The sequence below is a fragment of the Otolemur garnettii genome, unplaced genomic scaffold (assembly GCF_000181295.1).
Source record: "Otolemur garnettii isolate 467f Iridium unplaced genomic scaffold, OtoGar3 scaffold00007, whole genome shotgun sequence".
Taxonomy (NCBI): Eukaryota; Metazoa; Chordata; class Mammalia; order Primates; family Galagidae; genus Otolemur; species Otolemur garnettii.
This window is the reverse complement of record NW_003852402.1, coordinates 17,564,699-17,585,145: the sequence shown is the minus strand read 5'-3', so window position 1 is coordinate 17,585,145 and position 20,447 is coordinate 17,564,699. Positions and strand designations below refer to the sequence as shown.

At 43.0% G+C, this 20,447-nt stretch overlaps 1 protein-coding gene across 1 annotated transcript in view; it reads right to left on the bottom strand.

Moving 5' to 3' along the window:
• Positions 1–20,447, bottom strand: part of NT5DC3 (5'-nucleotidase domain containing 3) — a 59,106-nt gene that overhangs the window by 25,867 nt on the left and 12,792 nt on the right. The window contains exons 2-4 of the mRNA XM_003783295.2: positions 8,370–8,554; positions 1,871–1,945; positions 1,353–1,408 (exon numbers count right to left, since the gene is read on the bottom strand). Coding sequence (XP_003783343.1) covers positions 1,353–1,408; positions 1,871–1,945; positions 8,370–8,554 — 316 coding nt within the window. The remainder of the gene's footprint in view (positions 1–1,352; positions 1,409–1,870; positions 1,946–8,369; positions 8,555–20,447) is intronic.

Genomic DNA, 20,447 nt, shown 5'->3' with positions numbered 1-20,447 from the left:
ACCTGTAATCCCAGCTACTTGAGAGGCAAAGGGCAAGAGAATCACTAAAGGAAGAAAGAAAAAAAAATTAAACAAAAACAAAACTTCAAACTAAGATGAGTGAAAGGCAGCTGAAATTGAAAACAAAATTAAAAAAAAATAACTGTTTTCTTTTCCTTTCCTTGACCCGCTCCCTCCTTCTCTATCTGGTCTCCCATTCCCCCATGCCCCACCATGTCATTGTCATTAATTGTCCTCATATAAAAGTTGAATACATAGGATTCAAGCTTCTCCATTCCTGTGATGCTTCACTAAGAATAATGTGTTCCACCTCCATCCAGGGCGGGTGCCTGTAGACCCAGCTATTTAGGAGGCTGAGGCAAGAGAATCACTTGAGCCCAAGAGTTTGAGGTTGCTGTGAGCTGTGATGCCACGGCACTCTACCCAGGGCAACATAGTGAGACTCTGTCTCAAAAAAGAAAGAAAGAAGAAATAAGAAGAGGAAAAAAAATCTAAAGAGATTTAAAAGTTTGGGTGGAGGACAAAGGCTAATGTCCCCATGAGGCTTTTAATACTATTTGATTATACTCTATGCATGTTTTATCTCGAAAAAAAAATAATGTTGTAAAACTGATCCATGTAACCAGAAAATATTTCTTCTCCCATAATACTTTGAAGTAAAAGAATAAAACCTAATTTTAACGGCATTCATTTTAACAGCTTGTGAGAAAAGAGTCTAAAGCTCAGATATGTACACTTTTTTAAAGGATCATAAACTAGGAGTCCAAATGCAAATCATAATCCTAAATCCCCTCCCGGATTAGAGAATTTAAAAAGGCGAAACCCTCCATTTTAAAAGTTACAAAGGTTTGTAACTTTTAAAGTGCTAAGCAAAGTGCTTTCACTAATTCTAGTAAGCAGGGGACACACACTCTCAGTACCCAAACCAACCAACTCCCGTGGGGGGAAGGAGAACCTTGTCCCCACACCCCCACAGTCCACCCCTCCCAACCCCCCCAGGACCCTCCCTCAGCTCATCAGCTGTCACCTCCGGGAGCAGGTCCTCCCTCAGAGTGCTCCCTAATGGTCTGAGCACATGTCCATCATCACCTTTGTCACCATGAACATTTACTTGTGTAGCTTCCCGTCCACACTCCAGACTCCTGGAGGGCATCCTTGTCAGTCAAACCCTCAGCACCCAGCATGACAGGAGGCCTGAACAAATGCTCTTAAAAGATCAAGTGAGCGAATGAATGAATGAATCATAATACACACACCGCTGCTCTCCTCATCACTCGACAGTCAGGGGGTCCTGAAACCCAAAGCCACTTGCTTATTCTGGGTGAATTAATCGCACCTCCTTTTACTCTTACCTGTAGACAGTTCCCCGCTGGATGTAATGAAAAGCATCGATCTTCATCAGCACTGCCTTTAAAAATATAAACATACACACATGTAAATAACAGACAACAACTTGCATATTAAATAAGCAAGCCAGCTATCATCATAGAGCCCAAGCGCACTGCAAGTTCCTAAAAGGCCTGCTTGTTAATTAAAGTGCTGGACAGCTCTTTAAGGAAACTGGCCTATCCACAAAAGCCGAAAACCAAAAAAAACCCAAAAGATATGACAATTGGCTCCTCCTTAAAACACCCCAAAAACAGCTACCAGAAATAAAAAGTACATCCCCAGTAACAAAATGCATCCGTGCTTTTCTGACACATAGTCTCTTCAAAAGGATTTTACTCCAAGATATTTGAATAATTTGGTTCTGCCGCCCCAAATAACAATTTATAACCAATTTACCTGTTCAGCAAATACAAAGCATCAAGAAGGCATTTTAGTTTCAAATGCCATTAAACCATAGAAAAAGCATGAGATGTGAACTCACCCGCTGTACGTCATAATGAAGTCCACGAATTGCAAAATTTGGGTCATACTCATACTTCTTGATTTCCACGGGATACTAAGAAAAAAGAAAGGACTTGGTTTTAGCCAACAAGGTACCAAGTCCAGGAACATGTCTTGACCTGACCTTGTACACAGGCTGGTGGGAAGGTGGGGTCAGAGGACAGACCACAGCTTGCCTCTCTGCTTCAGGCCTGAGTGTCTCCTGGAAAGCACACGGGCCACAGGCCTCCATCCTGCCCCGGGCACAGCTGATCTGCCCAAGCACGGGCTGGCCTCATCCCCTTCCCCCTCAAGTGCTCTCATCTTAACTCTCCCCTCCCAGCCCCCTCCCTAAAACCCAGGTAACGCATCTGTTCCTCCCTCCACCCATCTCTCCTCCTCTTGTTTCCAAGGCTGCGGAGGAGGAGGAGCCGGAAAGTCCCCTCTATTACTAGAAGCACAACTTTTCCCAAACACATTGTCAACGATCCATTTAGCTCTAGTTTGAGCGCCTCAGTGCCGCAGCCCCTGGGGTGGCCCCACCACCAGCTTCCACTGAGAGACCCAAGGTGAAAACTTTTCACAGGGTGCCCTCCAGACAGCCTTCATCACTTTGCTTATCTGGACAGCTGGCCGCCACTCACCTCCACGATGGTCCCTACAGCTACCCAGCTGCTCAACACCCAGACCCTAGTCGCTGCTCGGATGCTCTGTCTCAGAACACTCAACTCCCCTGTCATTATCAAGCCATCCCTCACACTATGCAAACACACTGGCTCCTCCCTCCCTACCGCACCAAGCATCCAACTCCTTCCTTCCTCCCTAAAGCTCAGAGTACCAGCCACCTAGCTGGCGGCACCCACCCGTGGTCACTGCTTCTGCTGGTATAGCATGGCGGGCCTTGCTATCCTCATTTTACAGAGGGGACATCCAGGGTCCAGATGAAACACGCAGCCTGGGCCATCCCAGCTGGGCCACAGTAGGAAAGTCAGGCTCAGACCTTCACCTCTGCTCTCCCCCACGCCCCCTCTGCCTTCAGAGCACTGGCCTGCAGGACAGACCAGCTATCGACTCCTGAGTCTAGGGAGGCGGCATCATCAGTACCTTCCAATCATGACGTAACTGCTTATTCAAAAACCTGCACCACTTTTAAGACAGCCAGGAAACCTCCCTGCCCGGCTGTGCTGCTAACGTTCCATGGCCAGGGTCCCACTTGTGCAAGAACATTTCCTGGGACTACCCAGCTGAGCCACATGCACCAAGTTCTCAAGTCAAACTGCACACAGCGCCAACTCAAATGTCAGGTTTGGGCTCATTTATCTACCACCTGCCATGCGTGCCAAGAAATCACTAATCCGATATTACCACTTATGGGCGTCCCCAAGCATTCTGAACACGGTGTACAGACCCACATTCTTACCAACAGACTGGACACAGCTGCCACAGAACCTGGAACCACGGTTCTGCTTACTGGCGAGGGGCCAAGGGACTTCAGCAGCTCTACGATCTCCTTTTATACTCAGGAGAGATGAAGGAGTAAGAAGGCAGACAGGAAAGATGTATCTTAAATGTCACTGAGAGACGTGTCTGGACGAAGCATTTGCTATGTGCTATACTCTAGAGGCTTTCTCTGGCTTTACCGACTTTATTTCTCACCATGCCAACCCCAAGGAGATAGGGAATCTCAGGCCTGTCTTTCCTGCTGGATAATCTGAAGATCAGAGTCAAAGAACGTGGCCAGAGTCACAAAGCTAGATAGCAGTCAGGTCACTATTTGAATACAAGTCTGTGTCATGCCCAAGTCCATGCCAAACCACCACATAATGCCTTCTAAAGCAACTCTGAGTCACCATGCTGGACACTCGCTGCAGCCCCCAGGGACAGCAAGCATCCACCAGCTCAGAAGGAGCTCTGTAAGTCTGACAAAAGGACTTACAGTTCGGAGTGGAGCACTGACTATCTGAGCTGAGAGCCGAGCATACACTGCTGAGAAGTCTGGCATTTCTTTCTCTGAATGAGGTTTGTCTGGGCTAGAAGGACACGCCCCATGTGCAGGCACATGCCCCCTGCCTCTCACTCTCACTGATTTCTTGGAGAACCACTCCCGAGAGATAGGCAATGTTTAGCAAGTGGTCCAAAGACCACAGCAAATGACCTTGACAGTTGGCAGAGGCAGCTGAAAGAGCCTCGCCCTGACAATTTCATAATGAAGAACATGGCTCCCAGGCTGAGAGAACAGGTGTCAAATCCTGGCTGACAGTAGAACCTCTGTAAGTTGACCACCCAAGGGTCTATTACAAACCAGTCAACATACAGAGGTGGTCAACATAAGGAACTCAGCCTGCTGTATTGATACGTACATTGGGTGCATGTCCAGTCTATGAAAAGTAGGTCAACTTAAAAAGTAGTCAGTGTAGGGAGGTAGTCAACTGTGAAGGTTCCACAGTAGTTAGCTCTTTTTTGTTTGTCTGATTTTTTGAGCTAGGGTCTCACTTTGTCACCCAGGCTGGAGTGCTGGAGTACAGTGGCATGATCATAGCTCAACATAACCTCAAACTCCTGGGCTCAAGAATGCACCATCAGGGCGGTGCCTGTGGCTCAAAGGAGTAGGGTGCCAGCCCCATATACCAGAGGTGGCAGGTTCAAACCAAGCCCTGGCCAAAAACTGCAAAAAAAAAAAAAAAGAATGCACCATCATACCCAACTAAGCTTTTTATTTTTTGTAGAACTGGAGTGTCACGATATGTTGCCTAGGCTGGTCCCCCAAATCCTAGCCTCAAGTGACCCACCTCAGCCTCCCAAAGTGCTGAGATTACAGGTGTGAACCATCAAGCCTGGCCAACATTGGTTCTTTAATTGTGACAAATGTATCACAGCAATATAAAGTGTTAATGTTAGGGAAATTGGGAATTCAGTATTATCTTTGCAACTTTTCTATAAGCCCAAAACTATCCTGAAACTAAAAGTTGATTTAAGAAAGAGAGAGAGGGTCCACAGCATTTGCTGAGAGATCAGATGTGGGACATAGAATGTAGCAGGTCCAAGCTGATGTTACACTTTGATTTAAACAACCAGGTGATCACCGGGGCTAATGAATGAGAAGAGAATTCGAACAAAGCTGTGAATCCAGGAGACAGCATCAAGCATCTGCCAGTCCCCTGCGATTCCTGGTGGACGCAGGAAATGAAAATATGGAACCAGTTGTCACCCGAATCTTTTTAATTTCCATTTTTATAAAAAACAGGGTAATTACAAAGGAGCTGAAACTTGTTACACTTGTTTCCTAGAAAGTCCCTAATAACGAATTTACCATTCTATTACTGTGTCTCAAAAGCAGATGTCTTTCCACCTCTCCAGGTACACAAAGTACATTCAGTCTCAGCTGGAAAAAATGGCACTGAACTCAGCGCATCTTGGAAGAACTATTTCGTTTAAAAACAGCAAGAGAAAACTCTGCAGAAGCATAATTGCCACTACAGATATGCCTAATATAATTAGTGTTAGAACATTTTTTTATCAAATGAGAAAATGACATAATGAGAATAAAATTTCAATAATCTTAAATCTAGAAGCTTTTCAAATCACAATGATTATACCTTGTATCTATTTCATCTTTCTCCCCCTAAATTCCATAAATGTTTTATGTTCATAAATGTTTCATTTTCATGAATATTTTATCTTCCTCCAAACAAAAAACCCACAGGCTGGAAAGGTGTCACCAACACTACACCAGGCACCATGGGATACAGGAGAGCACACAAGTCCCCCGGAAACGGGCAGGTCTGGGTTGAAATCCTGGCTCTGCCTCTTGCTGGCCTGTGGCCTTGATCTAGTAGCATAACTCTTTGAGCCTCAGTTTCCTCAAATGTAAAGCAGAGATGATGTCATACGTGTGGAGTTGTACAGATATAAAAAACAAATTAGTAAATAGCTAGCATTTATTGAGTGTTTCCTATGTGCCAGGCACTTTACATACATGAACCCGAGAAGTTACAACAGTAACACTGCAGGAACAGCATCGTTCCCATGCCCATTCTACAAAGGAGGAGACCGAGGCCCAGGGAAACTGGGTGAACTGATGAAGATTACACAGGAAATAAGAGTCGAAGGCCAGGATCTGAATTCCAGCAGTCAGGCCTTATGACCTGTGCTTCTGACACCTCGCAGACAGTAAGCACTGCCGTCAGGGTCAGGATCTGCTTTTTGGAAGTGACATCAAAGTCACAGAGAACGCTGCAACTGACCTGGAATGAGAATGCCAGCATCAACGCAAAACCCACCAAATGCCATGGGGGGTGGTGAAGAGAGAGCGTCAGGCAGCAGATAGGAGATAAGGGCAGAAGCTCTTTGTTCTGAGTCTGCCTCCAGCCCACCATCCGGGGAAAGGACCACGTGATTTTCAACCAGTGTGCCATGGCACCCTGGTGCTTCGAGAGGATCTTAGGTACGCTGCTAAACTTTTTAAAGATCATTAATTAATTTTTGAAAAGAGTTCAAAGCACAGTAAGTACATTCTTTTTTTTACTACTTTTTTTCATCAACATAATTTAAGTGTGCCACAGAAGCATAACTACAGGTTCAAGTGTGCTGTGAGATTAAAAAGATAAAAAAACACTGGTTTAGATGGAAAGAGAAAGTCCCTCGAACAAATAAAGACCGGCTACTGGGTGGCAAGTGGCTAGAGCAGCGGTTCTCAACCTGTGGGTCACGACCCACAGGAACTGTATTAAAGGGCCACGGCATTAGGAAGGTTGAGAACCACTGGGCTGGAGGGTTTACCTTGCATAAAGGGGCCGTAAATAAAGAAAGCTGGCTGTTGGCTTAGTGGCAGAAGGGAAGGTTCTTCTTGGCAAATACATTTCTGCACTTTGGATAAGGACAAAAGGAGTTGGTTAGATCCACTGATAACCCAAAGCTGAGAGGGATCAGAAAAGACACAGTGGATCCAATGGTCAGGATTCAAAACTAATGGAAATTTTGACTGCATTAATAAAAGAACGGAATCCAGACCCAGGCAGGTGATGGCCTCCCTCTGTTCTACACTACTCAGACCCTACCTAAGGTAACATCTTCAGTTCAAGGGCTCCTACTTGGGAGGGACAAACCAGCGTGCACACACACAGGAGGGTGGCAACCAGGATAATGACGAAGAGGACAAAAGACAAGGGTTAAGAGTTAATAATAATGAGCCTGGGAAAGGACATGGAGGGCGTCATGGCTGGAATACACACCAGCTCATCAGGTCTGGTGAAATTCAAATGGTCACACACAACACATCAGTTTGCACGATTGGCATGTTTAGGTAACTCACACACACACACACCCCAAACCACCTTTGCCAACACACTCCCTCATGAGGACGCTGAGCTATCACCACCTTATTTGTTTCTCTGATTCCCTGGGGCAGGGAAAGTTGTTCCAACCACCCTGTACCCATCCTCAGCTCTCTGTTCGGGTGTCCAAAGAGGCCCCCTCCATGGGTAATCCCTGCCTCCTACTCACCTCCCTTAGGTTCCCTGCTTCTACTGCAGGGCTTGGCACAGACGAGCCACTAATAAAGGCTTAAGGAACATAGGAAGGAATAAAGGAAAAAAGAAAAGAGACATCAGTAGTGAAACTACCTGATGGCAGAAATGTTCAACCCAGGAGAAAACTTCCTAGAAATCAGAACTGCCCCGGGGTAAGGTACTCCTGTCTCAGTCAGAGACCGGAGCTGTCCTTCTCAGGCTACTCCGGAGCTGTCCTTCTCAGGCTACTCCGGGGAGTTCTCAAAGGACACCAGCCCACGTGACCTTTGAGGATGCTTTTCATCCTGACTCCCGAAGCCTGTACTCAAAACCAGACTGGAGAAAAGAATGTTAGCGCTGAGTATTTTCTTTTTGTCCTTCCTCATTAAAAGCTTTCAATGATGCTACGCTTTAGAAGACATTCCGACATTCTTTACTCTGAGCGATTCAAACCTGTACTGACAGTAGAACTGTGCCTATCATTTGGGGACATTTTTTTGCTGTTGCTGGGCTGCACTAAGCTTTATTTCCATTTGGTCCAAGCCTTGGGAGAGGACTCCAGAGTGGTTAAAAGCCTGTTCTGTGGCTGGAAGGAGAGGCCCTGGCCCTGATATTTTCAGAAAGGCTCTTCAGAGGTCATCAGGTTCCATAGGGATTTGAGGAATTTCTAACCAGAACTCAACAGGCTGCCACATCATCAAGCTCTAGGAGAAACTGTATTTCTGCTCTGCAAAAAATAAGAATGCAAATATCTATAGCTGAATCTCTACCAAAGAGGACCTGGGGACAATCTTTTGCCAGGCACATCTAAACATTTAAAAAAACAAAAACAAAACTATCTTCCATATGAGAGTCAGATGGAAATTTAGCATAGAACAGAGTCTATTCATTCATTTAGCAGCAGTTTACTAAAAGACGTGGGGCTAAGTCAGTTCAAGATTGCCCTAGAGGAATGGGGGAGGGAGGAAGACAGAATCGTCCCTGCAATCTTACCCGGTGTTCATTGATGAGAAGGTCCCGAGCAGCATTAAATATCAGTGTGTGCAGGTGCTTTGAATAAAACACCAAGGTGTAATCGTAATCGAAGCCATAGATTTCAATGTCTGACAGGCTCATTTCATTGTTTGAGAAAATGGCATCTGGATTCAACAAGTTGCTCATAATTGAAGGAACCAATTCTGGAAGGAAAGAAAATAAATACATTATACCCCATAATAAAAAAGTAGTATGATTTCTAAAAAGAAATGAGTAAACTAGAAGACAAGAGGGTTTTGCTTGGCCTTGAAAACATGGTGAGCGAAAGAAACCAATCACAAAGGACCACGCATTCCATGATTGTGTTTATATGAAAAGTACAGAAATGGAAAATTCATAGAGAAAGTAGAACCTACGGGGATTGGGGTAAGTGGGGAGTGACTGCTAAGGAATACAGAATTTCTTTGGGAGGTGATGGAAATATCCTAAAACCGACTGTGATGATGATGATGATATGAAAAACCACTGAATGAGGAGACTTTTAATAGGATAAATTTTATGTATGTAAATTATATCCCAATAAAACTGTTATTGAAATATTTAGTCCAAGCATGGCGTAGCTCATGCCTGCAATTCTAACACTTTGGGAGACCAACAGGGGAGGATCGCTTGAGGCCAGAAGTTTAAGACCAGCCTAAGCAAGAGTGACCATCCCTACCTCTACAAAAAATAGAAAAATTGGTGCAGTGTGATGGCGAGCACCTGTAGTCTCAGCTACTCCAAAGGCTGAGGGAGGAGGATCACTGGAGCCCAGGAGTTTGAGGCTGCAGTGAGCTATGATGACATCACTGCACTCTACCTGAGGTAATAGAGTGAGACTATCTCAAAAATAAATTAAAAAAAAAATTGCTTCAACATCATCAAAAAGATTTGCTTTGTTTAAAAAAAACCTGCTAGAGTTTAGAATATAAAAGTATAGATAACAGGCGCCTGTGGCTCAAGTGGCTAAGGCGCCAACCACATACACCTAAGGTGGCGGGTTTGAATCCAGCCCGGGCCCGCCAAACAACAATGATGGCTGCAACCAAAACATAGCCGGGCGTTGTGGCAGGCACCTGTGGTCCCAGCTACTTGGGAGGCTGAGGCAGGAGACTCGATTAAGCCCAGGAGTTAGAGGTTGCTGTGAGCTGTGATGCCACAGCACTCTACCCAGGGGGACAGCTTGAGGCTCTGTCTCAAAAAAAAAAAAAAAAAAAGTATAGATAATAAAATTTAAATTCACTTATCATCTCACTACTCAGAAAAAAACTACTGGCATTTTATGTATTTGCTGCCAATATTTTTCTATGTATATATTTTAAATAGCTGACCTCACACTGTATAGGTTGGTACCAAGCTCTCTAAATTTAATAGTCAATCACAATCCTATTCTCAGGGTTGGGATCAGAAGTATTTCAGATTTCAGACTTTTTTTGGATTTGGGAATATTTGCATTATACTTACTGGTTGAACATTCCTACTCTGAAAACCGAAAATTCTCCAATGAGCATTTCCCTTTGAGTATCGTGTCAGTGCTCAAAAAGGTTCAGATTTTGGAACATTTTGGATTTCAGATTTTTGGACTATGGATATTCAACCTGTACCCTATGCTACACATTGAAGTATTTTCCTATTGCATAAAAATATTATGATGAGCATCTTCGTGTGTTAATCTTTGCCTGTCTTTCGGATTAATTCCTTCAGATGGTTTAATAGAAGTATGATTACCCCACACATCAAGGTCCATTGGATCCAATTTTAGGTTCTAAGGAGGTTTTGTTGGTTGATTTTGTTTGTTTGTTTGTTTGTTTTTCTGAGCAGTTCTAACTATTTGTAAGAATTGCTATTCATGACTTTTATTTTTTTCTTGTGAATTTTTTCCCCAAAATTCACTCTACCTTACACTTTCCACAAGTTCACAGGACCCTTTAAAAAATATCTTTAAGTTGCAACAGGGGATGTGAATGATCTTAGTTTCCCAATATGTTGAAACAGTTGACTGTTTTTTCATCCTAGGAATTATTTCATCATTTCCCATCAATGACTGCCACCTATGATGCCATAAAAGACTAAATTAAGAAAGCAAGAGCATGACGTGAGATCTCCCCTCAGGCGAGGAAAGGGTAAAACACGTCGTCACAACAACATTACCCTTCAGTTCTCACTGCACTGCCCAGAGAATTTTATCATTTTCAAGACGGAATAAAGAACATCTGAAGACACGCTCTTGGCAGTCTTTGGGGGAGGTTTTTTCTCACCTTCATGGAACACAATCGAGAATTCGTCATTGTTCATTTTACACCCATCACAGCCAAAAGAGAAAAAGACAATGACAGAGAAAGCCACCCGAGGGAGACATTTCAGAGTGATCACACGTGCCGGAAGATGAACGCAGAGAGACAGGAGGCAGCTGTCTAGATCTAAGGAGGATGGAGAAACTGATCAGAGAAGTGAAATCTTATGTGACGCTTCCGTGAAGCTTCTGTGACCATATCCTAGATGAAATGTAGGACCAAAAACTAAATATATTTCAAAAGGCCAAAAGGAAATGTGATGTTCTCATCCGGTTCATCACTTAACAATCATTTAACAGAACAAACTCTATCATGTAATATTTTATGACAAGAACACACATGGTCCCTATTTTGCTAAAAGGCTATGACAGTATTCCTTCCCTCCTTATATGAGGTTTTTGCACCAAAATGTGCTTGAAATGGCTCATGAATAGACGAATGCTGATGGGAGGTGACTTTTTGGAGATAGGTACAAAACAACCAACCCAGGACCCCAAAACTGAACCACCCATATTTTAGGACTCGATATCACAGAAGCCAACCACCTGCTCCATTGTAACAGCTAATAGTTATTAAGCCTTTACCGTACATGTGATCAAGAACACTTCACATCATCTCATCTAATCCTTTCATCATACCCATTTTATGAAATGAGGACACTGGAGGCACACAGAAATTACACGATTTGCCAAAAGGTACACAACCACCAAATAGCCGGGCTAGGATTTGAACTGGGAAGTTTGGCTCCAGAATCTACATTCTTCACTCCCTTTCCCAGGATTATGGAGCTCAGCCAGAATCTGCAACGGGTGTCTTTTTTCCTAACATAAAATGGAGTGAAACCATCATTTCTGAGCTTCCCTGTTCCTTTCTACTCACTTCTTTCTAACTCTGAACAGCCCAGGGAGCCACCTGAAACACTTGAGAGGCACTGCTCTTGCGTGGTGTTGGCTAATCAGGGCCTGAGACCCCATCATGGCACCACAGACACAGTGAGGTACTCTGAGCACTTCACAAGGCTCCTTCATAGCTTTCCTGAGGATACTTTTGAAAAACCTAACAGAAGCTATGGAACCATCTCCCAATAAAAGGTACATATAGATTTTACAGAAAATTTCAGGGGGGTTGTTCCCTCAAGCCTATTCATGGCCCCCAGTTAAGTTCCCCCATTGCCCCTACTTCAAACCAATCCTTTGTATCTCCACACAGAATGTCTGGGTCAATGAAGACAAACATTTAAATGGATTAATTAATTCCATTCATACCGACCATCTAGATGTGACTGAGACTACTGAATACCCCAAAACGCTGGATGCAGTGGCTCCAATCTGTAATCCCAGCACTTTGGGAGGCTAAGGGAGGAGGCTTGCTTGGGGCCAAGAGCTTAAGATCAGCCTGGACAATACAGCAAGACCCCATCTTTACAAAAAGTTGAAAAGTAGCTGGGTGTGGTGATAAACACCCGTAGTCCTAGCTGCTCTGGAGGCTAAAGTGGGAGGATCACTTGAGCCCAGGGGTTTTGAGGTTACAGTGGCCTATGACTGTGCCTGCCACTTCATTCCAGCCCCCGGGCAAAAGAGTGTGACACTGCTTCTAAAAAAAAAAAAAAAAAAAAAAAAATTAAAAAAGGCAAAAAGAAAAGAAAACCCAAATAGTTAAGATGCACCAAAACTTCTCTTTCTTCATTAGTTTCTTCTGTCAAAATCAACAAGACAATAGCCACAGCTTTTATTTTTCTTTGGCAAATAAGACAGATTGGAGGATGATAAACAGAGAGTCACATTTTAAGAAACCTGAAGGCAGGCAGTTCATAAGAACTGATCCTGAGAAAGGGAAGAAGCCAGCAGGTTCGAGCTTTAGTATCTAACACCAAAAATTTTCTGGCCTTACATGATCAATGGGCCACTCCAGAGATGCTATTTTCTGAGTATGACTGCATGGGGTTGTCCATATGATGTGAGTAAGGCGGGATCGCTTACACAGCAACCAAAAGCTCCACTTTCACAAATGACCTTTCTGAGGGAGGTCCTAGCAGCCTGTTTAATTAGAGATTTATATTTGGAAACAGTGTTGGCAGGAAAGTCTATCTCCCTTTCTATTTACCTGCAAAGACTATGGGAAGCCCTCAAGGAATTACCACGATCATAGAAAATCAGACTAGTCCACACATCTGCAAAGCTGCCCAGAATTCTCCAGCTGGAGCGAAAGCCCTCGGTACACGGATCACGTGAACAGCATCACCTGAAAGCCTGGATGTTTGTCACCCTCAAAATAAACACGAGGAGCAGCATCAGATGCTCAAAAGGCCCTCTGCCCCCGTGCAACCAGGATGTTAAAAAAGTTAGGAACAAAATGAATAATTACAAGACAAATGACAAGCACCAGCCACTCAGAAGAGGAGAAATAGTCTGCCTAAACTCTAGACTCAAAAGCATAAATGGAATGCCCCTTGACTAATTAGTTATGTCACCTTCTCAGAGCAGAAACAAGAGTGTAAAATGGTACAAATTTAGGGAGGGAATTCCTTTTGTGCTAGTGGATGACGCCAGTAAGACTATACAGTTAGCGCAAAGACCTGGCGAGACAGCTCTGATGGTGAGGCCACAGCCCCAACCAGGACAAGGCCCAGGGCAGCCCCCCAAGCTGGAAGCTATGCGCCTTCCATCAGACGCTGTGGCTCATCGGGAACCCCTCCCTGGCACGCTTGGAAGCTTTCCATTTTCATCTGCTAATACCAGACAGCGCTGGAAAACGTGGTGATCAACACATACGGAAAACTTGTAAGCTTTTTCTTTTGATATGGGTTTGCTATGGTTTTAATTATAATAAAATACACATAAACTTTTTTCTTCTTTTTTTTTTTTTTTTTTGAGATAGAGTTATACTCTGTGCCCTGGGGAGAGTGCCATGGAGTCATTACAACTCACAGCAACCTCAAACTCTTGGGCTCAAGTGACGCTCTTGCCTCAGCCTCCCAAGGAGTTGGGACTACAGGCACCCACCACAACGCCCAGATAGCTTTTCTATTTTTAGTACATACAGGTCTTACTCGTGTTCAGGCTGGTCTTGAACTTGTGAACTCAAGCAATCCTCCTACGTCAGCCTTTCACAGTGCTAGGATTACAGACGTGAGTGCCACCAGGCCCAGACACACATAAACTTACTCCCCCATTCCCCAGCAACCACCATTCTGCTTTCTATCTCTAAGAAGCTGAAAGTTCATTTTAAGGATATTCAGCCACTCAAAATTCTAACTACAAATTTTAACTTATAACCTAGCATCAAAGGCATCCCCCGTTTCTATCTTAACCCATCTTTCCAATTTTAAATTCTCCTTTACACGCCCTATTTTCAACAACATGATGATCTACGACTCCATGTTCTCCAAATCATACTACAGTTGAGTTAAATCTGCCTGGAATATTCTTTATTGGTATACGGAAAGAATGTCAGGTAAGATTTTCCTTTCCATTATGCTAGAAAGCAAACACCATGTGAATCAAAGAGTTAAAATTTTTTTAAACGTTAAAAAAATAGAATACATAGATCACTAATTCATCTCTGAATAAAACTTTCCGAATGTAAAAAAAAAATGCAATATTTATAAATCATGAAAGTTTTGATAGATTTTTTTTATTTTTTTTGATAGATTTGAAATAAAAAAAATTTTAACATCTGTGTATCCAAAAATATTTTAAAAAATAATAATTTGGGTATATTCGACCAAAATAAAAGACAAATACCAAGGGACTAATACCCTTAATATAAAAAATTCATAAGAGGATTTTAAATAGCTAATAAACATAACTGTTAAACCATTTTATGATCAAAAAAAGCAATAAATTAAAACAAACACAGTTAATAGTGTCTCCCTCTGAAAGGCAGAAATACAAAAAGCTCTTCTGTCTATTTCTTTTTTTTGAGACAGAGTCTCATTCTGTTGCCCTGGGTAGAGTGCTGTGGTGTCACAGCTCACAGCAACCTCAAACTCTTGGGCTTAAGTGACTCTCTTGCCTCAGCCTCCCAAGTAGATGGGACTATACAGGCACCCATCACAACACCTGGTTATTTTGTTTTCTTATTGCAGTTGTCATTGTTGTTTAGCTGGCCCAGGCCAGGTTCGAACCCACCAGCCTCAGTGTATGAGGCCAGCACCCTAACCACTGAGCTAGAGTTAATGACCAGCACCCTAACCGCTGAGCTACGGGCACCGAGCCACTTCTATCTCAGTGATACATTTCTCTATAATAAGCTCATGTTACTTGGCTAAGAAATACAAGTAAGGTGTCATTTTCCTCCTGTCAAATTGCAGCGGTGCCTTTGTTACTAGTGCTGTTATTTGGTGTTGCTTTTGAGTATTCTACTCTTGCTGTATTTGGAAGGACAGAACCCAGGGCTAATGCTGGTGCTGGGACCTGCGCAGCCTCACTCCTTGTTATTTAGTTATAAGTCAGCATAAGCTTTCTGGAAAGTAGTTTGGCAGTAAGTATCAAGAGTCTTTTTAAAAAATATTCATACCCTTTGACCTAGTCATTCTCTTTCAAAGAAACCACGCTGAGGAAATAGTCAGAAATGTGGATAAAGATTTATCTGTAAAGATTTTCTTGCAGTAATATTAAAACTGGGGAAAACATGCTCCATTTGGAAGGCCAAAATACCTCAGATCCCTGAATTCAGGAACTAAACTGTGTTAATAAGCATGTGATGTAAGTATGTAAATATACTTGAAAATCCTTAAAGTTCAATTTTATTGGTAACGCAAGCCACAATCCCAGAGATACTGGGGTAGCATTTGTCTTTAATTAGTTACGATCTTTCCTTTTGGTGCACACAGTAAATTTCAAACTATTTTGCTAAAAAAGAATATATAGCAGACACAGAAGGTGGAAAACAAACATCAGGTTGCACTTCCCCACCCGACATGCCACAAAGCTTACTGTCAGTCGCCCACCCCTGCACCCAACGGACCACTTTGCTCTACTGGGTAACAATTATGTGCATTTACTTGGGAACCAGCATCTATCTGAAGCAATGGATTTGGCCCTCACCTAATGTGACCCACAAATGACTATGCCCATTTTACAGAGGAAAACGAAATGAGACGAGATCGGCAGCTCAAGGTCCCATTTCTTTGTAATCCATTTCTACGTTCCAAAATCTACAAATGATAGCGCAGGGTTAAGATGTCTGTTTTTCCCCCACTTTGACAAATCTCAACTTCTGTTCAGAATACATAATATTCATGTATTTCATGAATATTCCCCGAGATGCCAAGTATTTTACGAATTATTTCATATTTATTTAACATTACTTCAAGTCACCTTTTAAAAGTTCAAGTGTAGATGGAAAACAGCAAGTTTTCAAAATTGCTTTTAAACATATTCCTAGTGATTGGAAACATTTTTAAAAGTATGAGTAGTCTTTTCTTTTTAAGTTAAGGCAGTCACTTATTTTCCTCCACGTTGTCTACTTCAAGTGAACTCAAAATCCTGCATCCAAATTTTAACATTTAAAATTCCTATCTTATCATAAGAATGGAAAAGCAAGCATCCAATGTACTCAATACAGCCAGTACTCAGTGTACTCCGGGAAGCCAGGAGAGGAACTAATTACACGCCCACATGAGAGAAAAACTCAATTCAATTCCAGTTGGGAGGAAGAGAATGGGGGTGGGGGGGGGGGACTGGTGTGCTCCCACCTAATGGACACAATGTAAGGGTGCATGGCCACCTCCTGGGTGCAGGACACAGCTACAAAGGGACTTTACCTAACAAGTGCAAACACTAACCTAATTGTTTGTACCCTCGTATTAGTCTGAAATAAATAAATAAAAATAAAGTTCGTATGTGTAGTTGCCAGCAAAGAAAGAAGAGACAACCCTACTTAGGCGATTTTCTCTTGGCAACTTCCAACACGTTCCACTTCCTTCTGTCCCGCCAGGCGGGGCACAGCAATGTAGTCAGTTCTGCTATTAATCCTTGTCAGAAAAATGTGAATTTGTTCTAAGTGATAGATTAGGGAACAATTTGACACCCGATGCAATTTCACATTTGTTTACATTTTGGTATGTTACGTATGTTATGTTACAAACACTGGATACAGTTGTGTCCACTTACTATTCATTCTGCTAATAGTATCATTAGTTACAGGAAAAGAAACACAGTTGAGTGTAAAGTGGGACGTTGACGTTGACCTTGAAGTTGACGGCCACGGCTGAGATAGACAATTCATCAGCATGTGCTCCTATTAGACCTTAGAGATTTAAATACAACTATTTTTAGCCATAAATGGTTTTCTCCAGTATCTCTCCTAACCATTGGATTTTAAGTCATTTTTACCTCGGAAATAGTAATCTAGTCCAATGACAGATACTGAGTCCAAAACCAGTGCCCAAGGTATGCTTTTCACAATGAAGGTGGACAGTGATGGAGTTATCTGCCTAGCACACCCCAAGGTTCACATAAGAAATGACCCTTCCCCATCACTAACCAAGGAATTCTAAGTCATTCTAGGACCCACCTCTCCAGCCACTGGTGTCCAGGCAGTGAGGGGTAGGGGGTCATCAGACTCAACACTGGGCCACTCCCACAGCCCCACCTCCTGGGTAGATACCAGCCTCAAGCCAGGCTAAACCAGAAGCTTATTTCTCTCTTCTTATAGCTTTATTGGGTCGCAAATCACATATAATACATCACACACAAAAAAGACGGTTTGATGAAGTTTGGCACACACTAAACAGACATCTGTGAAGCCACTGTCACACTGAAGACAACTGGCACATGACCCCCCCCCCCAAACACTTCCTCACACCCCTTGAAACACCAGCCCACCTTGTCTCCATCCTTGCCACGCCCAGGCCACTGCTGATCTTTCGGTCAAATTCAATTGCATTTTCCAGAATATTATATAAATAGGAGCATACAGCATGTAGCATCTTTGTAAATTGGTTTTCTCACTTCCTAGAGTGACAGGAATTTTTCCAATAAACACTTACCACACCTACTATGTGCCAGGCACTGCGCACGTCACTGTACAGGGGTTATAAACATAGAGAAATGTTACAGGCAGCGGGGGGACCGACAAATACACACTGACCCCAGGAAGAGACAGAGGCGTCTCCTTAACAAAGGACTGGGCACGCCTCCAGGCAATTCAAGAATCATTTGTATTACATCTAACAATCTAAAGAAACTTTCATCTTTCCCTTAGTTTATATATTTTGTACAGTGTCCCGGGAAAAGCAATTTATGACAAATAGAATTACTCATCTGAGTAATTAATAATGCATATGACATTTATCCTACTCCTACCAAAAGTTAAAATTATACCTCTTATTACTCTGTATTATCTGTAATTCCGACTGCTCCACAGGAATCCATCACACTTCCTAAAGTTCAAAAAATAAAACTGCATACAACCACATTTGAAATAAAATTAAATACATTTCATGGTTTAATGTCAAGCTAATCTTCAGTCATTTAATAAAAAGCAAACATAACTGCTCCCCAAAAAAGTACATTGCGCTTCAAGGGAAAAAACTTTTTAGGAAAAGAAAATCAAGCCATATCAAAAGATCAAATACTGGGTATTATCAAGAATCCTTTGGCCAAACACAGTGGCTCGCACCATAAATGCTAACACTCTGGGAGGCCGAAGCAGGCGGATCCCTTGAGCTCAGGAGTTTGAGACCCCATCTCTACCAAATATAGAAAAATTAGCTAGGTGTTATGGCAGGCACCTCTAGTCCTAGTCAGGAGGCCGAGGGAAGAGGAGCGCTTGAACCTAGGTTCAAAATTGCTATGAACTAGGCTGATGCCATGGCTCTCTAGCCTGGGCATAAGACAAGAAAGCGTTTATGAGATTTGTATCTCTAGCCATAGACAGAGGGAGACTCTATCTTAAAGGAATAAATACCAACCAACGCCTTCTACATGCCATGCATTGGGCATTTCTCATCCATCATCTCCTTTAACATCAGGAGAACCCCAGGAGGTAATTACTGCCATCCTCAATTTGCAGAGGAGGAAATGAGACCGAGAAGTAAAGTAACCACTCAAAGTCCACAGCCATTAAACAATACAATGTAGGTCAAACGCTTGGCACACAGGCGCTTCATAAATGTCAGTCTCTTCCTTTTCTTTTCATCCATTCCACTGTTTTTTCCTAGTTTGTAGTTATCAACATAAGCTGAGAACCCCACCCCTAGCCCCTCCAGAGGATCTCTTAGGTCAAAACTATTCTCATTATAACCCTAAGACATAGTAGGCAAAATAATGGCTCTCCAAAGACATCTATGTCCTAATCCCTAGAACCTGTGAATAAATTACCTTACATGGCAAGGGAGAATTAAGGGGAATTATGTGCAACGGGGAAATGCAGATGGATTGAGGCTGTTTATGATCGGACTTTAAAATGAAATTAAACAGGTGGGCCCAAGGTGACCACAAGGGTCCTAAAGTGTGAGAAAGGAAAGCAGAAGATTCCTTGTCCAAGAGGTGCAAGACAGACTCAGAAAGCCACTGATGGCTTTGAAAATGGAACGGGTAAAAGAAAAAAAAAAAAATGAAACAGGTTATGAGGAATGAGGGAAGCCTCTAGAAACTGGAAAAGGCAAGGAAAGACTCTCCACCAGTCTCCAGAAAAGAGTGCAGTCCTGCCCGCACTGGGACTTCAGCCCAGGGCGGGCTACTTCAGACTTTTTTTGTCCCCCTCAGTAAAATGTCATGGCATTACAGCTCACAACAACCTCCAGCTCTTGGGCTTAGGTGATTCTCTTGCCTCAGCCTCCCGAGTAGCTGGGACTACAGGCACCCACCATAATGCCTGGCTATTTTTTGTTGCAATTTGGCCGGGGCCAGGTTCAAACCTACCACCTTTGGTATATAGGACAGGCGCCCTACTCACTGAGCCACAGGCACTGTCCTACTTCAGGCTTTTGATTTCCAGAACTATGAAGACAATAAATAAATTGTATGGGTCCCTTTAAGTCACAAATTTGTGGTGATCTATCAGTGGAGCAGTAAGAATTTAATACAGAGATCTTGGGCACTTTTGTTCTCTCACCCATGTACAGTGGCGTTTGCCAGAAGCTACGTGATATCTGCCTGATACTGCAATAGACAGACTGCAGAATCAGACCTGAGAATCCAGCTGTCTCCTCCTAATCCAGACATCACAGAAATCTGCAAAACTATGAAACCATGACCTTCCTCTAAACTTCTTTCATTTCAGAAAACAGTCATTTTTCTTTTTTTTTTTTTTTTTTGAGACAGAGTCTTACTTTGTCACCCTAGGTAGAGTGCCTCGGCATCCCAGATCACAGCAACCTCAAATTCTTGGGCTCAAGTGATCCTCTTGCCTGAGTCTTCCAAGTAGCTGGGACTATAGGTGCCTACCACAACACCGGGCTATTTTTAGAGATGAGGTCTTGCTCTTGCTCAGGCTGGTCTTGAACTCCTGAGCTCAGGCAATCCACCCAACTCAGCCTCCCAGAGTGTTAGGATTACAGGTATGAGCACCTGGCCTGAGTTATTTTTTGTATCAATCTAGATGGAGTTGGAACACATTCTTCTTAGTAAAGTATCACAAGAATGGGGGAAAATCCAATGTATTCAATTCTAATATTGTTGCAGGAAAATGAGGCCCAATGGAGAGAAGGAACACCCAAACACCGTATTTAAGATGAAGAAGGCTTTTATTCGGCTGGCGAGCAAAGGGCATAGAAGGATTCTTTTTCTTTTTCTTTTTTTTTTTTTTTTTTGAG